General features: G+C 36.1%; 1 protein-coding gene across 8 annotated transcripts in view; it reads right to left on the bottom strand.

Annotated features, from left to right (window-relative positions):
• Positions 1–18,368, bottom strand: part of LOC150105717 (C-Jun-amino-terminal kinase-interacting protein 4-like) — a 615,637-nt gene that overhangs the window by 84,611 nt on the left and 512,658 nt on the right. For all 8 annotated transcript variants that reach the window (XM_090394309.1, XM_090394311.1, XM_090394312.1 and 5 more), the window contains one exon: positions 8,710–8,858. In XM_090394309.1, the coding sequence (XP_090250435.1) occupies positions 8,710–8,858 (149 nt within the window). The remainder of the gene's footprint in view (positions 1–8,709; positions 8,859–18,368) is intronic.

The following is an 18,368-nucleotide window of genomic DNA, read 5'->3' as shown; positions in this document are numbered from 1 at the left end:
AAAATTTTACTTTAAGAGAGATAATGGAAAAGACATGGGAATATAAAAAAGATCCGTATTTAACTTTTGTAGAACTGGAAAAGACATATGACAATGCAGCCAAGACAAAAGTTGCTATAATTATATTGTGTAAATGAAATATTATATTGAGCAATACACAGTCTATATTTAATTCAAGATACCAAGCAATTTTATTTTACATAAACTTGCTTTTAATCCTATTTCCCAAGTAAGCAAACAGACAAGAAAGTCAAGTTTGCGCCTGCAAGTAGTGCAAGTCCAAGACAACTCTTGGTAGTGCCATTCGAGGCAACTCGTGGTAAAGGTGGATAAAGATCCGATCACTTTCCTTAGTATTTTTCCCTTAATGTAAAGCACATCCCCTTGCGGAGATGTATGATGCTAAACATTAAAGGCAATTGTCACTACCCATACCGGTTTCGACCTTTATTGAGGTCTATTCAGTGGGAGTCAGACCTGATAATGCTAAGGATGAAGTAATGCAGAGCTCATTATGTATTTTACCAAAACAAGTTGCCACAAGGTGCTTTGACCTTATAAATATAAAATCTCAGGATGAGAGATAGATGTAGAAAGTTTTTCAACTTGGGTATATTATGTATCCACCTTTACCACGAGTTGCCTCGACTGGCACTACCAAGAGTTGCCTTGGACTTGCACTACTTGCAGGAGCAAACTTGACTTTCTTGTCTGTTTGATTACTTGGGAAATAGGATTAAAACCAAGTTTATATAAAATAAAATTACATGGTATCTTGAATACATAATATACCCAAGTTAAAAAACTTTCTACATCTATCTCTCATCGTGAGATTTTATATTTATAAGGTCAAAGCACCTTGTGTTTTGGTAAAATACATAATGCGCTCTGTATTATTTCATCCTTAGCATTTCTAGGTCTGGCTCCCTGAAGAGACCTCAATAAAGGTTGAAACCGGTATGAGTATTGACCACTGCCTTTAATGTTTAGAATCGTACATCTCCGCAAAGGGATGTGCTTTACATTAAGGGAAAAATACTAAGGAAAGTGATCAGAGCTTTATCCACCTTTACAATGAATCGCCTCGACTGGCACTACCAAGAGTTGCCTTGGACTTGCACTACTTGCAGGTGCAAGCTTGACTTTCTTGTCTGTTTGCTTACTTGGGAAATAGGATTAAAACCAAGTTTATATAAAATAAAATTACTTGGTATCTTGAATACATACCATACCAAAGTTAAAAAACTTTCTAAGTCTATATTTAAGTTGTGCATCAGCAGTAATGTAGGGGGGGGGGCACCAAAACAAAGGCCAGCACTAGGGCCTTAGAGTCTGCACTCCCTCCAAAAATACTGAAAATAATGATTTGCAAATTTCAGATTCAAAAATGACAGCTAACTTCCGGAAAACATCAATTCACTGTTAGAAACTTTACAATTTTTAAAAGCAAGCAATTTGTAGAATATAGTTCCAAATACGTGGATCACATTGAAACTTTTGCTGATAGTTCCTATAACAGTAGCAACAAGTTTACAAATTATAACTTATCAAAACATATTTGCGATCGAAATGAGAAATTAAATTCTTTAGCCTTGTTATCTATTGAAAATGCCGTTGCTCAGAAAATAGATTTCTAGTGGAAGAATAAAAGCATTCACAGTTTTAAAATGAAGAAAAAATATATCTAAATTATAATTGATTGATAAAATTAAAATTACAGTGTAAAACCAATAATTTTTGTTTGTTTCTTTTTTATGTAGTACATATGAGTGAATAAAAATGATAAGTAGAAATAATGAAGTTATGAAATTATTAATAATTTGAAAAAATACTTACAATTAGAAAGTATTTAAATATAAAAAAAAAACTTTGGGGGCATCACACACGGAGTTTGCCCAGGGCGCGAAATTATCTTGGTCCATCACTGGGTACAGGAAGAAGGTTTGATGTTAAATTAGGTGTGAGACAGGCGAGTATATTATCTCCACTGTTTTTCATCATCTATATGGATTGTATTATGAAGGAAAGTGATATTAAATCTTAAATCAAAATAGGAGATATTAATCTCAGCTATTTATTTTATGCAGATGATGTTATGCTTCTAAATAAATCTAGTACAAGTCAGCAGAATTCTCTGACTAAATTGAATAACTGCTGTAACAAATTTTGGTTGGAAAATCAGCAGTAAAAAGCAAAGACAATGAAATCTGAAATTCAGTTTCTTCTGAATGGAGAAGTTATAGAACAAGTAAAACATTTTCATCTATTTAGGCACAATTTTTGGTGAGGATGTCAAACTGAATATGGAAATAGACAACCTGGTAATGTGCATAGTAGTGACTATGAAATGCATAATCAAATTAGCCAAACAAATAAGAAAAGGAAGATCATTAATGGGCGATTTTAATTATGGCAATATTGACTGGGATGATTATGAGATAGCAACTGGAAGTAAAGAAAATGAGTTTCTTGAGGGACAACTACCTCAGACAGAGGGCACACAAGGATTGAGGGTCTTGGATTTGATCATCTCATTCAGAGGATGTAATTATAAATGAGGTGAAGTGGTGTGAAGTCATTAGCTTCTATATACAAGTTGCCCTAGTCCAGATTATATTTCAGGCACAAACTTTGTTTGCTTACACTTGGATAAAGGATTAAACCTAGTATATAATGCACTGGTATCTTTAATTTATAGTATAACCAAGTGGAAAAACTTCCAACAACTATCTCTAATCCAGAGTATTTTAATAATAAGGTGTGACACCTTTTGGCAACTTGCATATGAAAATATGACTTCTGCATTACTTCAACCATAATATCATCTATGGGTCTAGTTCCCACTGATGAGATCTCAACAAAGACTGAAACTGGTTTGGGTCTGGCTCCGAGAGGCTCTGCTTGAGGGTAGGTTTTTGCCTGTCTCTGAGTGGGGCCACTGCTGAGATTATGGCTCTGCTTGGTGGTGGGGTGAGACTGTCTCTGAGTAGAGCCAATGCTGAGAAGTTGTTCTCTGTGACGTGGTGAGTCTGTCACTGAGTGGAACAATGCAGAGTTGGGCGATCTTTCAGGATTGTCTTAATTTTAGAGCCCACTTCACCTATACAAAAGATCAAAATTAGTCTGGGTAGTGATCCTTCCCATAATGCATAGCATTATACATATCTGTAAGGGTATGTGCTTTGCATTATGGGATACTAAGGCAAGATGTGAAGTCATTAGCTTGTATATACGAGTTGTCCTAGTCCTGATTATATTTTTTCAGGTGTAAACTTTGTCTGCTTACACTTGGATAAAGGATTAAACCAAGTATATAATTTCTTGGTATCTTTAACTGAAATCAAACTGATAATTCCAAAACTGTAATGTCCTAGGATTGATAAGGCATACTGTATTAACTTATCTTACTATTTGACTTTCCAAATAGGACCCACCTCAGGTCTCAAACATATTCCTATAATATTGGTGGAGTCAGGCCCGTTCCGTGCCGGGGTGCAATGAACACGGGCAGTACAATTTAGGGGCGGTATAATCGAACATGCTCACAAAAAATGTTAATAAAATTTATTTTAATATATATTCCTCTTAATGTGCAGTATAAGAAAATGATTCGTAACGTGTTATTGTACTTCGGGATCTTTTAATTTTTAATAGAAAAGGGGGGGGGGGGCACAAAAAATTTTAAACCCAGGTGGCGCAAACCCACCCACGGAACAGCCCTGGGTGGAGTATTATAAATTAAAATTCTTGTACTGTGTTTGGAAATTTACTTTGTGTTTTATTCATCATAACCTAAATATTACATGATACCGATCTGTCAGTTTGCTATTTTGAAGTGGGTGGGCATAGGTTAAGTAAAAACATCCTCTTCTTCAATCACAACACTGTCTTCATTATACATAATCACCATTTTAATGAGCATTTTTATTTTTGGCATCCTTTAATGTTAAATGCCTGTCAAAGCGTGTGAAATTTTTTTTCACTGAGAATTAATATATCATCAAAATATAAACACCTTATTAATGGAGAGTGATGTATATTGAGATCAGAAGAGAATATTGTTTCTTATGTGATAAATAATCCATTGCCAACCAAAAAATCTTATAAATAAATAAATCCTCTAACACATTTTTCATTTCATTTTAGCACTAACATTTTGAAGATCAGTAAGACAGCTGGTCTCCACATTTCCTCATTATCCTAGTCAAGTGCACTTCTGTGGCATGCTACACAAAATGCAATATTTCTAATTATAATGAATATCAATCAGTATGTACATGTGTGTTTTATTGCTTATTTTGCCAAGTTGTAGAGTTAAAAAGCAGTTTCTTCTGGGAGAAAATCCTACTTAAACTATGCCAAGAGACTGACTAACTCTAGACTCAGCTGAAAAGCTGCTTCTTCTAAGATATGGTATTACTGAACATATAAAAAAACTATGCAGGTTCCAACAACAAAACATCTGACATGAAATTACTTAGACCTTTCTTTAGCATTAGTTCCAATAATAGTCTTGTTGATGAAACGTTACCATTCAACATTTTTATAGAAAAATAAAAAAATTCTTGAAACAAAGAATTAGAGGGAGCTCTGGCATCACTGGAGCAAAGATGAGTTTTATTCTTTGTAAGATTTTGAAAAATTATATACATTTCACCAAACATTTATTTAATTAATGATACTGAGACTGAATGTATATTAATTATCAAGGTTGTTAGTAGATTTTGTAGAGAATTTTGTGAATAATAGTTAATGAAGGCAAAAATGACCTTTGTTAAGACTGCAGTAATCTGAATGAAAGTCATAAACAGAAAGTGAAGAATATCCAATGCAAGGTTTAAGGCAATGATGGGTATAAGAATGAGAATAATAGCCAGAAGAGTGAGTATGAAAATATGAGTGCAGAGATGTGATAGTGAATATGAAAATGACTAAAAAAGGAAAAGAATGCATAAATGTGAAAGCGAAAGTGAAACTGACTGACAGTACAAGAGCTGGCATGACTACGAGAATAGATAAAAGCCTGACTGATGGAGCAATAGCAAGAATGGTTCCTGGAATGCAAGAGTTGAAGAATGAAATGATGAAGATGAGAAATGAAATGAGGCAGACATATGATAGATCCAAATGGAAGAGTGTGAAAGAATAAAATAAAGATAGTGGAGAAAACTATACGGAGATTATATTATAAAAGGTTTGGTGAATGAGAGGGTGTACAAGGTCTGCTTTCCAGAAGAAAAGATGAACAGAGTGCTTGAGGCTCTGGTTGAGAGCGAGAGAGAGAGAGAGTCAGTGGATGTAGCTGGAATAAATGATTTGATTGGGCACAGGGAGAATGTGAGGATGGATATCAGGTTATTAAAGTACACTTTGTGAATGTGTGGGATGAGTTTGAGGGATGAATGGAACCATGAGTGATGGGCTGCATCTGAACAGTTTTGGAGTGAGTCACTTGGAAAGGCTAGTGCTGGAAAAATATGTAATCAGTGATGGAAACAAGGTATCAGTGGAAGTCAGATGATGTAAATGAGCAGAAGAGGTGACAAGGTTAGGCCAATGTGAATGAAGATGAGAATGTAAGAACAAGAAACAGGATAGGCTAGGAAGACACAGTGTAAAGATAGTAGTTTTTGAAAGCAGTAATGAATGCATATATGGGGGGATGGTCACTACAAGAATGGAAAGGTCTGGAATACATGGGTGGTAGTTGACTCTGGGAAGGGGGGGGGATTATGGGACAAAAGGGAAGAGTGAACAGACAGCAGCAAGTAAGTCTGGAGAAATTTGCAGATGTGGGGCAGCATGGGTAGGACTGGTGATTAGACCAAGAAATGAATTATTATGCCTATTTACGAGAATGCTAGGAGTATCAGAAATAAGGAAGATGAAGTTGCATTGATTGAATTTATTTGTCTAAAAATAGCTGGAATAAATGAAACGTGGTTAGATGAGAATGGAAATGGAAGTATATGTTTTTCTTGAAGATAGGAAGAGCAAGAAGAGGGGGAGTGTTGATGATAGTAGAGGAATTACACAAAGTTCAGATACAAGAGGAAAAAAGTGGCAGTGGTTTTGAAGCAATATGGTGTGAGGTGGAGGTTGAAAGAATGAGATATTTAGTTGGGTGTTGCTAAAGGCCAAGGAATATGGAAGGTAGAGAAAAAGAAATGTATAGGCAACTTAGCTTAGTGAGCAAGTGATAATGCTAAACTGGGGAGAACTATGAGAAGTAGAGCAGATTTTGTAGCCTTGCAGGAGGATCTTAACAGACTATGTGCATGGAGCAGTCAGTAAGTTGCCAAGTGCAAGGTCTTGAAATTTGGTAGGCAAGGTTGGGCCACAGAGTATACAATTAATGGTGAAATTTTGAAGGAGGTGAAAGAGATGAGAAATCTGGGAGTGATGGTAAACAGAGACTTTACATTGTTAAAATTATAAGAACATAACAATGGATTATGGCAATAATAAGGAGCACATTGACATGCAGAAGCAAAGAGGTTATGGTTCCCTTGTATGAGGCTTTGACGGATTTGGTTTTAAAGGGGACGAGGATGTACTGGAGATGATCCAGAGAAGGTTTACCAAGTCAGTGTTAGGTCTATGGAATGTCAGATATGAGGATGGATTGAGGGAATGCATGTTGCAGAGCTCTGTGAATAGAAGGAGTGGGGATGTGATGGATATTATATTTGGTGGGGGGATTGTTACCAGATTGATGTGGAGGAGATTTTTCATAGAGTAGAGAGAGACAAGAGTAGAATAAGAGGCCATCCCTGGAAGCTGTATAATGAGGGGTGTGAGCAGAGTAGTGACAAGTAGGTTCTTTACATGGAGAGTGACTGGGAGTAGAATGCTTTGCCTGAGAATGTGGAAACTGTAAATCAGTTCAAGGCATAGTTTGATAATCTTTTTTGTATGAGAGAGAGTATGGACCTTCTGTGATGAGCTCTTTGACTCTATGTAGGTCAGATGTTAATAATAATAATGATAAAAAACTAAAGAATTCACTGCAATTTATACTGTATGTGATTAGTACAGGCAGTCCCCAGGTTATGAACGAGATACGTTTCTGAGAATGTCTTTAGGTTGGATTTGTATACAACTCAGATCCCTGATGAACAGTGCATATATGGTAATAATAATATAATGGCTCATATGTGGCAATAATAATACAGTGTAATACTGTAATAATAATAATAATACTGTAATAATAAGTTACTGAAACTGTTGTGCTCTTTCTTTTAATTCAAACAAACATAACATAAAAACAAATTCATACAAAGGCTCATAAACTCATATCTCATACAAAAGAAATTTCCAAAAAGAATATTAAAGGTTAACACTCACCTAATGTTGCATCAATGTCTTGCTTACTGCAAGGGGCAATTTTAAGGCAAAAAGGTAGGCTAACATTAATCAGAAGATGGAGATGATGCTGGAGAATCAGGATCAGATTCTAGTGCTAGAGAATCAGGATTCAATTCTGTTGCTGGACGAAGAGATCTTGCCACTGAAGTTGGTTTCTTGAAAAAGGCATCTAGGGTTGTTTACATAACCTTTTTCTTTTTTTCATCGTAAATGGCCCTGTAGTAGCTGATGTTCTCACTAACTGTATGGTAAACCTTAGTAAGCCAGTCAATGTTAGGATCTTATTCTCACTTTATAATTGTTCCGAGAGTCAAGCAACTGAAGCCTAATGCTTTCCCAATGAATGATGGCATCTGGCCTCTCTCCGAAAACTTAATTATTTCTACTTTTGTTTCCATTGTAATCAGCCTTCTCTTCGCTGCAGGCTCATGTGGACTTGCAGTGGACTTTTGCTTTGGAAGCATGGTGATAAGGTAATCACAGATTCACAAAATTGAATAAAAAAGTTAAAACGAAAGTGATGCTGTGCATAAGCTACCATATAAACAATGAGAATAGCACAGCATGATCTGATCCTGATCATGCTGTGCCAACGAACCGCTTATGCCATGTGGGTTTGTTTACATGCATGGAAAAAACTAGTTCCTGAATTATTAATTTAATTATCCTTTTTGAAAGCCTTGGGAGTCCATTCATAAATACAGAACAGCTTAAGTTGGATTGTCCATAACCTGGGGCGACATGTACTACCAAATGCTAACCTTACTAATCCAAATTTTCAAGTAATGGACTATGACTTATACCTAGATCAAATGATTTTAAAACTTCTTTTATACCAAGTTCCAATGTCTTACATTTTGCATTCATCACAACACTTTCTAAAGGAGGATATGAAATGTGTGTTGCACCTTTTAGGTGGTAAAGGATGATGGTGATCCATGTCACTGACCCATTACTAGACAGGATTTTCAATCTTGACCAAAAGAAAAAAAAAGTTCGCAACCATGATTCAAGTTACTGGGGTTTGATCAAGGCCAGTAAATATAAATATAAAAAAGGCCAGTAAATATAAATTAACTGGCCTTTTTTGTTTTACAAAAACACAGCCAACTTTCATGAAACTTTCTGAATTTTATTACATGTGAACAACTATGTGTTAGTTAAGACTGTCAGTAATGAAAATACTTATAAAAGCAGTATGTCTCAAACTGACAATTATGAAAAGTAAATAAATTCATTTGCCAAACATTTATTATTAATTAATTATGCTCAGAGACTTGAATTTATTCCTCCTGTATTACATAGCTAAAGAGATGTTTCTAAGAAATAAAAAAACTTTACCTCAACAGTGAGCATTTTGGGATCTATGACATGAATACGATTCCTGTAGCCACACCATAGTTTATTGTGAACTATAGTCATGCACCTAATTGAATGATGAGGACGGCCTAGGTCAAGCAGGTGAAAATTGGAAAGATCCCACTGGCCATCTGAATTCAAATCCAATTAATTATAATTAATTGCACAGAGATGGTTCATAACATAAGTTAATTTTAATGATCAATGAATGAAAATAGCATAAATATACATTAAAGAAATATAGAAAACACATTTCAGAAATGTATTGGAAAAAAAAAAATTTCTTTCTATAAAAATGTTTATATATATATATATATATATATATATATATATATATATATATATAATGCATAAATAATAAAGTGTTCTACAACCTGAGTTAATTTCCATGATCAATAAATGAAAATAATCTAAATATACATTAAAGAACTATGACAAAAATTTTCTAAAATATTTTTGTTACTGAAAAATTTTTTTTAAAAAATAAACTGGCTTTTAATAAGATTTGTGTTTTTTTTTTTTTTTTTTTCCTAAAATCTTATTAAAATCTTTGAAAAGCCAATTCAGCTTGATTCCTATTTGAAACTAATATAAATATATTACTTTCAAATAAAAATCAATTCCAGTTCACAGGATTAATATTTAAGGAAACAACTTGTCATCTTTAATATTAACTGATATCGTTTAAAGCACAGTACACACGAATAGCATTTATTAAAAATGAAATAAAAATTATATAAAATGATTTATGTGCATCATAACATTAAAAAAAATCATGCCAGAATGTTGCAGCTTCCAGAGTTTTATTATATTATGCAGGCTCCTCTAGTCCTCCTCTTATCATGGAGGACTAGGAGTCCTCCATGACTACCACAGTCCATTTGACACACAGACACACCATGAGGACAACCTTATATGCTTCCTCACCATATATATCTTTACTCAGCTGCCAGGGCTGACTCCAAGTTCATCTATCCCTCATAACTGAAATCTATACTGCAAGATCTAGTTACCAACTTTTAAATCTGTACAAGTTGGTAACTAGATCATATCTCTTTTCCTCCAAATATTTTTGAAACAACTTAAGAACACACTTATACCACACCACATTCCCCCAGTCTGTCTTCATTTGCTAAATTCCAGGGTGGATATCATCTTGATTATCTGCCAATGGCTCTTTTCTATTATCTCTTCATCTCTACAGAACCCATTTGTCTGTAAGATCTTATCAAAGCCTTGAAAAGAGGGAGAATGATTTTCTTCCTCTTTCTACAAATCTGATATGATGACTTAGCTACTTTAACAATGTGATCCTAAACTTTAACTCTTTGTCCAGTATCAATTCTCTCTAGTTTCACTCATTTGCAGCATGCTCTCATTAATATAATACTCTGACTGCAATGTCCTCAGGCTAAAATGCATAACCATATACTTGGCAACACCACACTTATATTGAGTTTCCATGCCATCTGCTCAAGGAATCAATCTGTTGAAATAATTTGCAGGGATTCTGTGTCAGCTATGTCCCTTTCTACCCCATTCCCAACTTTGCTTCATCATCATGAGGCTAAAACTGGAAAACATGCACTAAACCATACCGAGTATCATTGATATACAATATAAACAACAATGGGCCAAGTCTAGAACCTAGAACACCTGTCACTCACTATATTTTTGATTAAGAACCTCCATACATCACTTTCTGATACCTGTCAGAGACACTCTCTCTAACCATGTTGCATGCTTTTTTGCATACCGATTCCTTTAAGTTTGTGTAATGGCCTTCAATGTGGTATTCTGTCACATCCCTTGGTAAAATCCAGAATTATTGTATGGATATCATGAAATAATATCTATTCTTCTTATTCAACTCTGCTGTTACTGTATTATAATACATGAGCACATTGCTAAAGCAAGATCTTCCTTTGACAAAGGAATGCTGTCCTCTACAGAGGAGCATAGCATTGTCTTCCATCACCTGGATGCAGGTGCTGCAGCATTTGCAACAATGTTCACTATAAACTTCCTACTGTTTCCTTGGACTTCCAACTAATATCTGGTTTTTTGTTCCTTTCAAACCCAACTTATATCAGATGTTTTTTAATGAGACATTGCTAACTGGAACAGTTCGGTCTCCTGTAAAGTATAGCCATGAAAAAAAAAAAAAGATAAGTTTCAATGTTAATTAGTAAAGATATATAACTTTAGTATAATTTTAGCATAATTTTAGTCAGGTTTGGTTGTGGTTGAGTGTAGTGTGTTTGCTTTCAAAGTTAATCAATTAAAAAAAAAATCTGATCCATACATGAAAGGCCACAAGGCCTATAGCCAGCATATAGAGGTGAGAGAGAGTGAGGGGTCTGTAGAAAGTGTGATATCTTAATGGATTGCAGTTATCTGATTCTATCATAAAAGGTGTGATGGATGAAATGGTGCACAAGGTATGCTTTCTAAGAGAGAGAGAGAGAGAGAGAATGAACAGGGTGACTGAGGCACTAGATATGAAGTGTGCAAGGAAGTAAGTGGTTGGGATGAATAATTTGGTTGGGCACTAATGAAAGTATGGAACTAGGTGTGAGACAGAGTGTGAAAATATGAGTTTTGAAAATGTGATTGTGAATATGGGAATGATTAAAAGAGGAAAACAAGCTGTAATTATGGAAGGGGAAGCATGCCTGACTGACAAAGCAAGAGCTGTGACTGTGGAAGTGAAAGAAAGTCTGACCAATGAAGCTGAAGCAATGGTGGGAGCGATTACTGGAATGCAAGAGCTAAAGAATGAAATGATTAAGATGAGGAATGAAATGAGGCATGTACAGAATGAAATTATATGTATGTGGATATGAATGGAAGAGTGCACAAGGATAAAAAGAAAAATAGTGGGGAGAAAGAAGTGGTGAATGATTCAAGAATAGCACTACATGGAGATTCTATCATAAAAGGTGTGATGGATGAGATGGTGCACAAGGTATGCTTTCTAAGAGAGAGAATGAACAGGGTGACTGAGGCACTAGATATGAGAAGTGTGCAAGGAAGTAAGTGGTTGGGATGAATAATTTGGTTGGGCATAGGAAGAAATTGAAACTGGACATCAGATTATTGAGGAGAGTAAAAGACAACAGCATGGTAGGAAGCATAGTTTGCGTGTTGCCCAGGTATGACAATGATGAGTTGCAGGAGAGAACACAGATATTCAATGGAATGTTAGCGGAAATGTTAAAGAGAAAGGAGTGCAGTTTGTGAACTTGTGGGATGCGTTGGAAGGATGAATGGAACAGCATAAGAGCAATGGACTACATTTGAATGGTTTGGGAGTGAGTCATTTGGGAAGATTGCTGCTGGAAGGAAGTGATGAGTGATGCAAACAAGGTAACAATGTAAGTCATAGATGATATGAATGAGCAGGAGAGTGGACTAGGTGAGGCTGATGTGGTGGTAAAGAAAAGAGAATGTGAGAACAGGAAAGCAAGCTGGACAGGGAGGTCAGGGGGACAAGGAGTAAGAATGGTAGATTTTGAAAGTGGTAATGAATGCGTGTATATGGTCAGCATAGGAATGGAATGGCAAGGAATACATGGGGGGGGGGGTTGATTCTGGGAGGTTATGTGGAGCAAAGGATGAGAAGATGGGGGGGGTTGAGATGAGGGACAGCATGAGTGGAACTGGTTATATAGCAAGAAATAAATTATGTTTATTTACAAACACCAGGAGTGTCAGAAACATGGGAGAGGAAACTGTTGCATTGATTTAGTTTATGTACCTGAAAATAGTTAGAACAAGTGAAACATGGCTGGATGAGAATGACATCTTGATGGGTATAGAAATGGAGGGATATGATGTTTCTTGTGAAGATAGGAAAGGCAAGAAGGGAGGAAGAGTGATGTTGATGATAGCAGAAGAATTATGGCTGCACAAGGCTGAGATACAAGGATAAAAAAAAACTGGCAGTGGTTTTGAAGAAGTATGGTGTGAAGTGGAAGTTGATAGGATGAGATATTTGGTAGGGTATTGCTACACGCCAGGGAATGTACAAGGTGGAGACAAAGAAATATATAGGCAACTTGGCTTAGTGAGCAAGAATAAGGGAATAAGGAGAATGAATCTTCAGTTCTCAAGAGATGACAATCTTAGGCACTACATAACGGAGGAGAGTGTAGATATGATTCGCAATCATATCTACAACTCTTAACATGAAAGTTAAGAGTTGTAGATATGATTGCGAATGGAGTATCTAATCTTCCCTTGATTGACCGAAGAGAGTGACCACGAAGTGATCACCTGGATTGCAGCCAGTCACATGAGAACTTATATAAAGAGAGGATATATTTGTAATTATAAGGTTGGTGATTATGGAAAGCTTAAGAGAACAACTGGAAGCTATAGCATGGAAAAAAGAGTTGAGTAGTAAGGATATAGATGCTGCATGGATATTGATCAAGAGCTATTTAACAGCAGCAGTGTGCGAGTGTATTCCAAAGGTGAAAAGGAGAAACAAGGTAGGAAAAAAATGGATGAATGAAGAGATTAAGCATGAAACCTGACAGAAGAAGGCACTGTGGGACAACACAAGATCAAGATGAATACTGGTAATGATCAGTTGCATCAGATGCACACAGAACATGTCAGGAAGGTAACTCGGTTAGCAGTAGCAAAAGTGCAGTATGAGAAATTGGCCAATCAAGCTAAGAAAAATTTGAGTAACTTCTTTAAATATGTGGTTAATAGAAAGAAAACTGACTATAAGAGGATGATGCTAGTTGTCAACACCAGAAAACTGGTAACCAATGCAGAAGACATAGTTGAATTATTCAATGATGTTAGTTGAATTCAAAGAGATTATCAGTGTATTTCATCCTCGTGAGGGCAAAATCAGGAGAGGCTGAAGTGTAGATGGTATGGCAGAGGAGCGACTAATGGTGAAATTAAGTAAACTTGATATTAATAAGGAAATAGGATTTGACAGTATATTGCCACGTCTTGAGGGGATACACTATGGAATTAATAACACCTTTGGCACAACTATTTAACATGAGTCCTGCAACAGGGCAAGCCCCCAAAGAAATGGAAGGAGGGAAAAATTGTTCCACTTCACAAAGGGGAAGATAAAACTAAGGCAAAAAATTATATGTTAATCTGAGGTTATTGTTGTTGAGGTATTACAGAAGATGGTGGAGAATAACATTATTCTTTATGATGGGTTTGTTAGGGGGAGGTCATGTTTCAGCAATCCACTTTTGAATTACCACAAGGTAAGAATTCACTCAATAAAGGAGACGTGAGCATTTATAATGGTTCCTCATAATGGCTCATATCTATTATATAATAGATATGAGCATATATAATGGTTCCTTGGCCTGTTGGATTACTAGTAAGTTGGATAGCTGACTGGCTGTCAGACAAGTATTAGCAGGTTGTATATGGAGGAGGGACATCTCATCATCCACATTACTTTCAACCACTTCCTTTAAACTCTCATTCATTTTGAGTGATATCTCAAAAGAGGAAGGTCACTAGTGGAGTAGCACAGGGATCTGGTTTGAGACCATTATTGTTTAACTTATTGCTGAAATTGTACAAACATCCCAACGGATTAATACAAAGAGGTTATGGTTCTCCTGTGTACAGATTTGGTCACCTGAATTTTAGGAAGATAAGGACATTGGAGAAGGGCTGGAAAAGGTTTACTAAGCTAGTGTCAGGTCTATGGAATGTCAGATATGAGAAGAGATTGAGGGAATGCAACTTATGAATAGAAAAAGAAGGAGAAAAGGGGATATTATTATTATCATTTACGGCATCTCTTTGGAGTATGGAGACTCATCGTGGGAGACCCAAATCAACCTTCATACACACAAATCCTTTCATACCTCTCCTTGAATCCATTCACCATCAGGGAACTCATAACCAATTCTAGCAAATCCATTCTGCTCACTCACCACTCTTCATGCAAAAAATCTGGTCTGTACACTCCCTACTAACTACACTCTTACACAACTTCCACGGATGACCCGTGTTCTCTGACTATTTGTCATATATTGAAAAATTTCACTTGCATCAATTTTATAAAACCCCTTTAATATTTTAAAGGATTATATCATGTCCCCTCTTTTCTACTTATCAACCAAACTTTGTAATGCACAAACCTTCAACCTATCCTCATAGGGAGTATTCCAGAGACTTGTCATCGTCTTGGTCACTCGTCTCTGAATCTCTGAACCAAGTTGACCTGACCAATGCCAAAACTCCTCACCCTTATTCCTGATACTTCTTCTTGCATTTGTATACATGCATTTCAACATCCCTCAGTACCCATAGTTACTCTTGTGCAATGTCATTATCAACCCATTCAAATCGGAAATCTGTAACATCCCATTCAGCATTGCATAATCATTTCTGTAAACATGCTCATTTATCACAGTGGTGGCCAGACATGCTTGATTTCATCTTCTCTAATATCTCTAGTTTCCCTGGTTTTGCACTACCACATTCTCAAGAAACAACAGTTTCTCCAAAACATCTAACTCCAAAACCATTTAAATATAGTCCGTCAGGCATATGTAAGACTCCTTTTGCCCATCAAATTAACTCCCTACATTAATAAACTGCACACCATTCCTCCTGCACAATCTTCTTATTGCCAATCATGACCATTTTTCTCAGTTATGTCCTATTATACTCAGGCAGCACACTCACAATCGCTACTTTTTTGCTGTTCATTTTCGCTTTCACTAACAACTCTTTCATATCTTCTCTCATTGCATATTTTTCACCTTTCAAATCATTTGTGCCAGCCAATACAATCAACTTGTTAGCTTCATTTTTCTGCATACTTACAGTGTCATTAACATCCTTTATCTTCGCACCTGGAAAACAGGCTTTAACCACTTTCTTATTAAATACACCTCTTATCATGAAATCCCCATACAATATTATCTCTTTTTTCCTGGTCTCTCGCACTTTTATGCTTTTCCCATCCATTCTTTCTTTCATGCTGCGTCCTTCCGTACAATATACCAATCATTTCTCCATTCGCTCAAGCTCACGTTTTGTCCTGTGAAGAAGTCCATGTAAGTGTGCAATTTCTTTTTGCACTAGCATCTCATCATCCACATTACTTTCAACCACTTCCTTCAACCTCTCATTCATATTTTGTGCACTATCACTCACTTCTTGAGTGATAGTGCACACTCAAGTGGGAGGGATTTCTTAGGAGCATTTAGCATTTTGTTTATCTTATGGGGATTATAGCCACTGGCCAAGAAGGTGTGGTGAAGGCTGAACTGGCTCACTTACGCCACACCTTCTTGGCCAATGGCTATAATCCCCATAAGATAAACAAAATGCTAAATGCTCCTAAGAAATCCCTCCCACTATCCACCACAGAGAACTACAACAAAACAGTCACCATCCCATACATTAAAGGCACATCCGAAAAGATTTCTAGAATTCTTAATAAACATGAACTACGCACCATATTCAGACTGTGTGTCAAATTAGCAACTCTTATCCATTCACCCAATAACAGCATTCTTCCTTTATCACATCCAGGAGTCTATGAAGTACCCTGCTTATGTAATCAAGACTACTATGGTCAAACAGGAAGAACTGTGAACATCCGCATCAGTGAACATAAAAGATACATCCGGCATTATCACTATGGCAAGTCAGGCCTAGCAGACCATGCTCTGGATACCCCTGCACACAGGATCAACTGGAAGAAAACAAAAGTACTGCACAGAAGCTCTTACAAGTCGAAGAGATTGTTCTTAGAGGCAACAGAAGCCCTGAAACACACTCCAAATCTCAACAAATATGGCTGTATAAATTTGCCTAAAATCTGGGAGACAGTCATCTTAAGAAAAAATTAGTACCAATTTTTTTCTCTGTTTAGGACTCTAGTCTTGTGTGATAGCTGCAATTTTTTTTTTCCCTTTCAGATAGAGGGCACCAAAATCAGGACTGTAGTCTTTGTGTTGCTGCTACAATTTTGTTTAACTAGTCCGTTGATTACACCATGTTGTTATAGTCTCACATATTGTGACAAACTGTGTTTTTGTGCTCCGAAGATGCTGGTTATAACACCAGCAAAATATCAGCAATAAGTTAATAAATAATTATTTACTTATTATTCTGTGTTCTAATATATACCATCAAAAAATAAACAACATGTACTTCCTACTACTTCTATTATTCTGTGTTCTAATATATACCATCAAAAAATAAACAACATGTACTTCCTACTACTTCTTATAAATGCATAAGAGATTAATTGTTATTACCATATTTTATTCGTTTTCCCTCTATCTTTTAATTCTGCTATTTACTTTGCTAGTATGTAAATAAACATGAAGAGCATGGTTTAGAGAGAGGAAAATATATTAAATTCAATAAGTATGCTCTGATACATGACATCAAGTACTGTAATATGTGATGTTTTCATATTGAACTAATCAATTGTTCATTGATTAGTTCAATATCAGTTATCAGTTGTTCTAACCAGTGATCATTATGGGAGATTTTAATAACAGCAATATACATTGGGATGACAAGATAACAACTGGAAGTAAAGAAAATGAGATTATCAAGTTTTTGAGGGAACACTACCTCAGACAATATGTAACAGAGGGCATACAAGGATTGAGAGTCTTAGATTTGATCATCTCATCAGAGGATGTTATTATAAATGAGGTGGGGAATCTCCCTCCAGTTGGTGAGAGTGACCATGAAGTGATACCTGGGTTTCCAACCATGTAAAGACTTCTGTGAGGAAAAGGTATTTGTGGACTACAGGCTGGTGATTATGTGAAGCTCATGAGACAGCTTGCAGGTGTAGCATGGAATGAGGAGTTGAGAGGAAAGGAGATCAATTCTACTTGGATGATATTCAAGAACTATCTAGTAGAAGCAATGTCTAAATGTATTCCAGAGTTCAGAAGGTCAAATAAGGTAGGTGTGAAATAGATGAATCAATTATGCATGCAATACAGAGAAAAAAGGCATTATAGAGGTAACATGAGAGGAGTGGTAATAATCAATTTCATGAGGAATAGAAAGAACGGGCTAAGAGGGTGACTTGGTTGTTAAGGGTAGCAAGAATGCAGTATGAGCAGTAGTTACCTAATGAAGGCAGGGGAAATCCTAGAGCTCTTTTGATATGTAGTCAAGGGGGGGGGGGAAGGAATGATTATGATAGGATGGCACTGAGTGAGAAAATGGTATAAGGGCATCTGCTGCAGAGGATATAGTTGAGATATTTAATGAGCAAACTTTCCATGATGTCACATTCATAACAGTCTTTCATCCTTATGACCGTGACATCATGGAGAGTTTGAGAGCAGTAAGGAGGAGAGACTGACCGTGAGCAAGGAAGAGATATATATGGGGAATTAATCAAACTTGATGGTAATAAAGCTGTGAACTTGATGATATATATTTGTTTATTATGAGTCGTGCACCAGGTCAAGTTCCAAAGGAGTGGAAGGAAAGCAACATTGTAATGTTTAGCAAAGAAGGTGACAGAATTCAAGCATCAAATTATAGACCAATCTGTGTGTCAGGTATTGTGGTTAAAGTGTTGAAATCAAGATCCAGAATTGAGTTGACAACAATGGTATTATCTTTGATGGACATCATGGATTTGC

Source organism: Typopeltis vanoorti, chromosome 6 (assembly GCF_054136105.1).
Source record: "Typopeltis vanoorti isolate ZY-2024b chromosome 6, IOZ_Tvanoo_1.0, whole genome shotgun sequence".
Lineage (NCBI taxonomy): Eukaryota > Metazoa > Arthropoda > Arachnida > Uropygi > Thelyphonidae > Typopeltis > Typopeltis vanoorti.
Note: the sequence above shows the minus strand (reverse complement) of the source record. Positions and strands in the feature narration are given on the sequence as shown.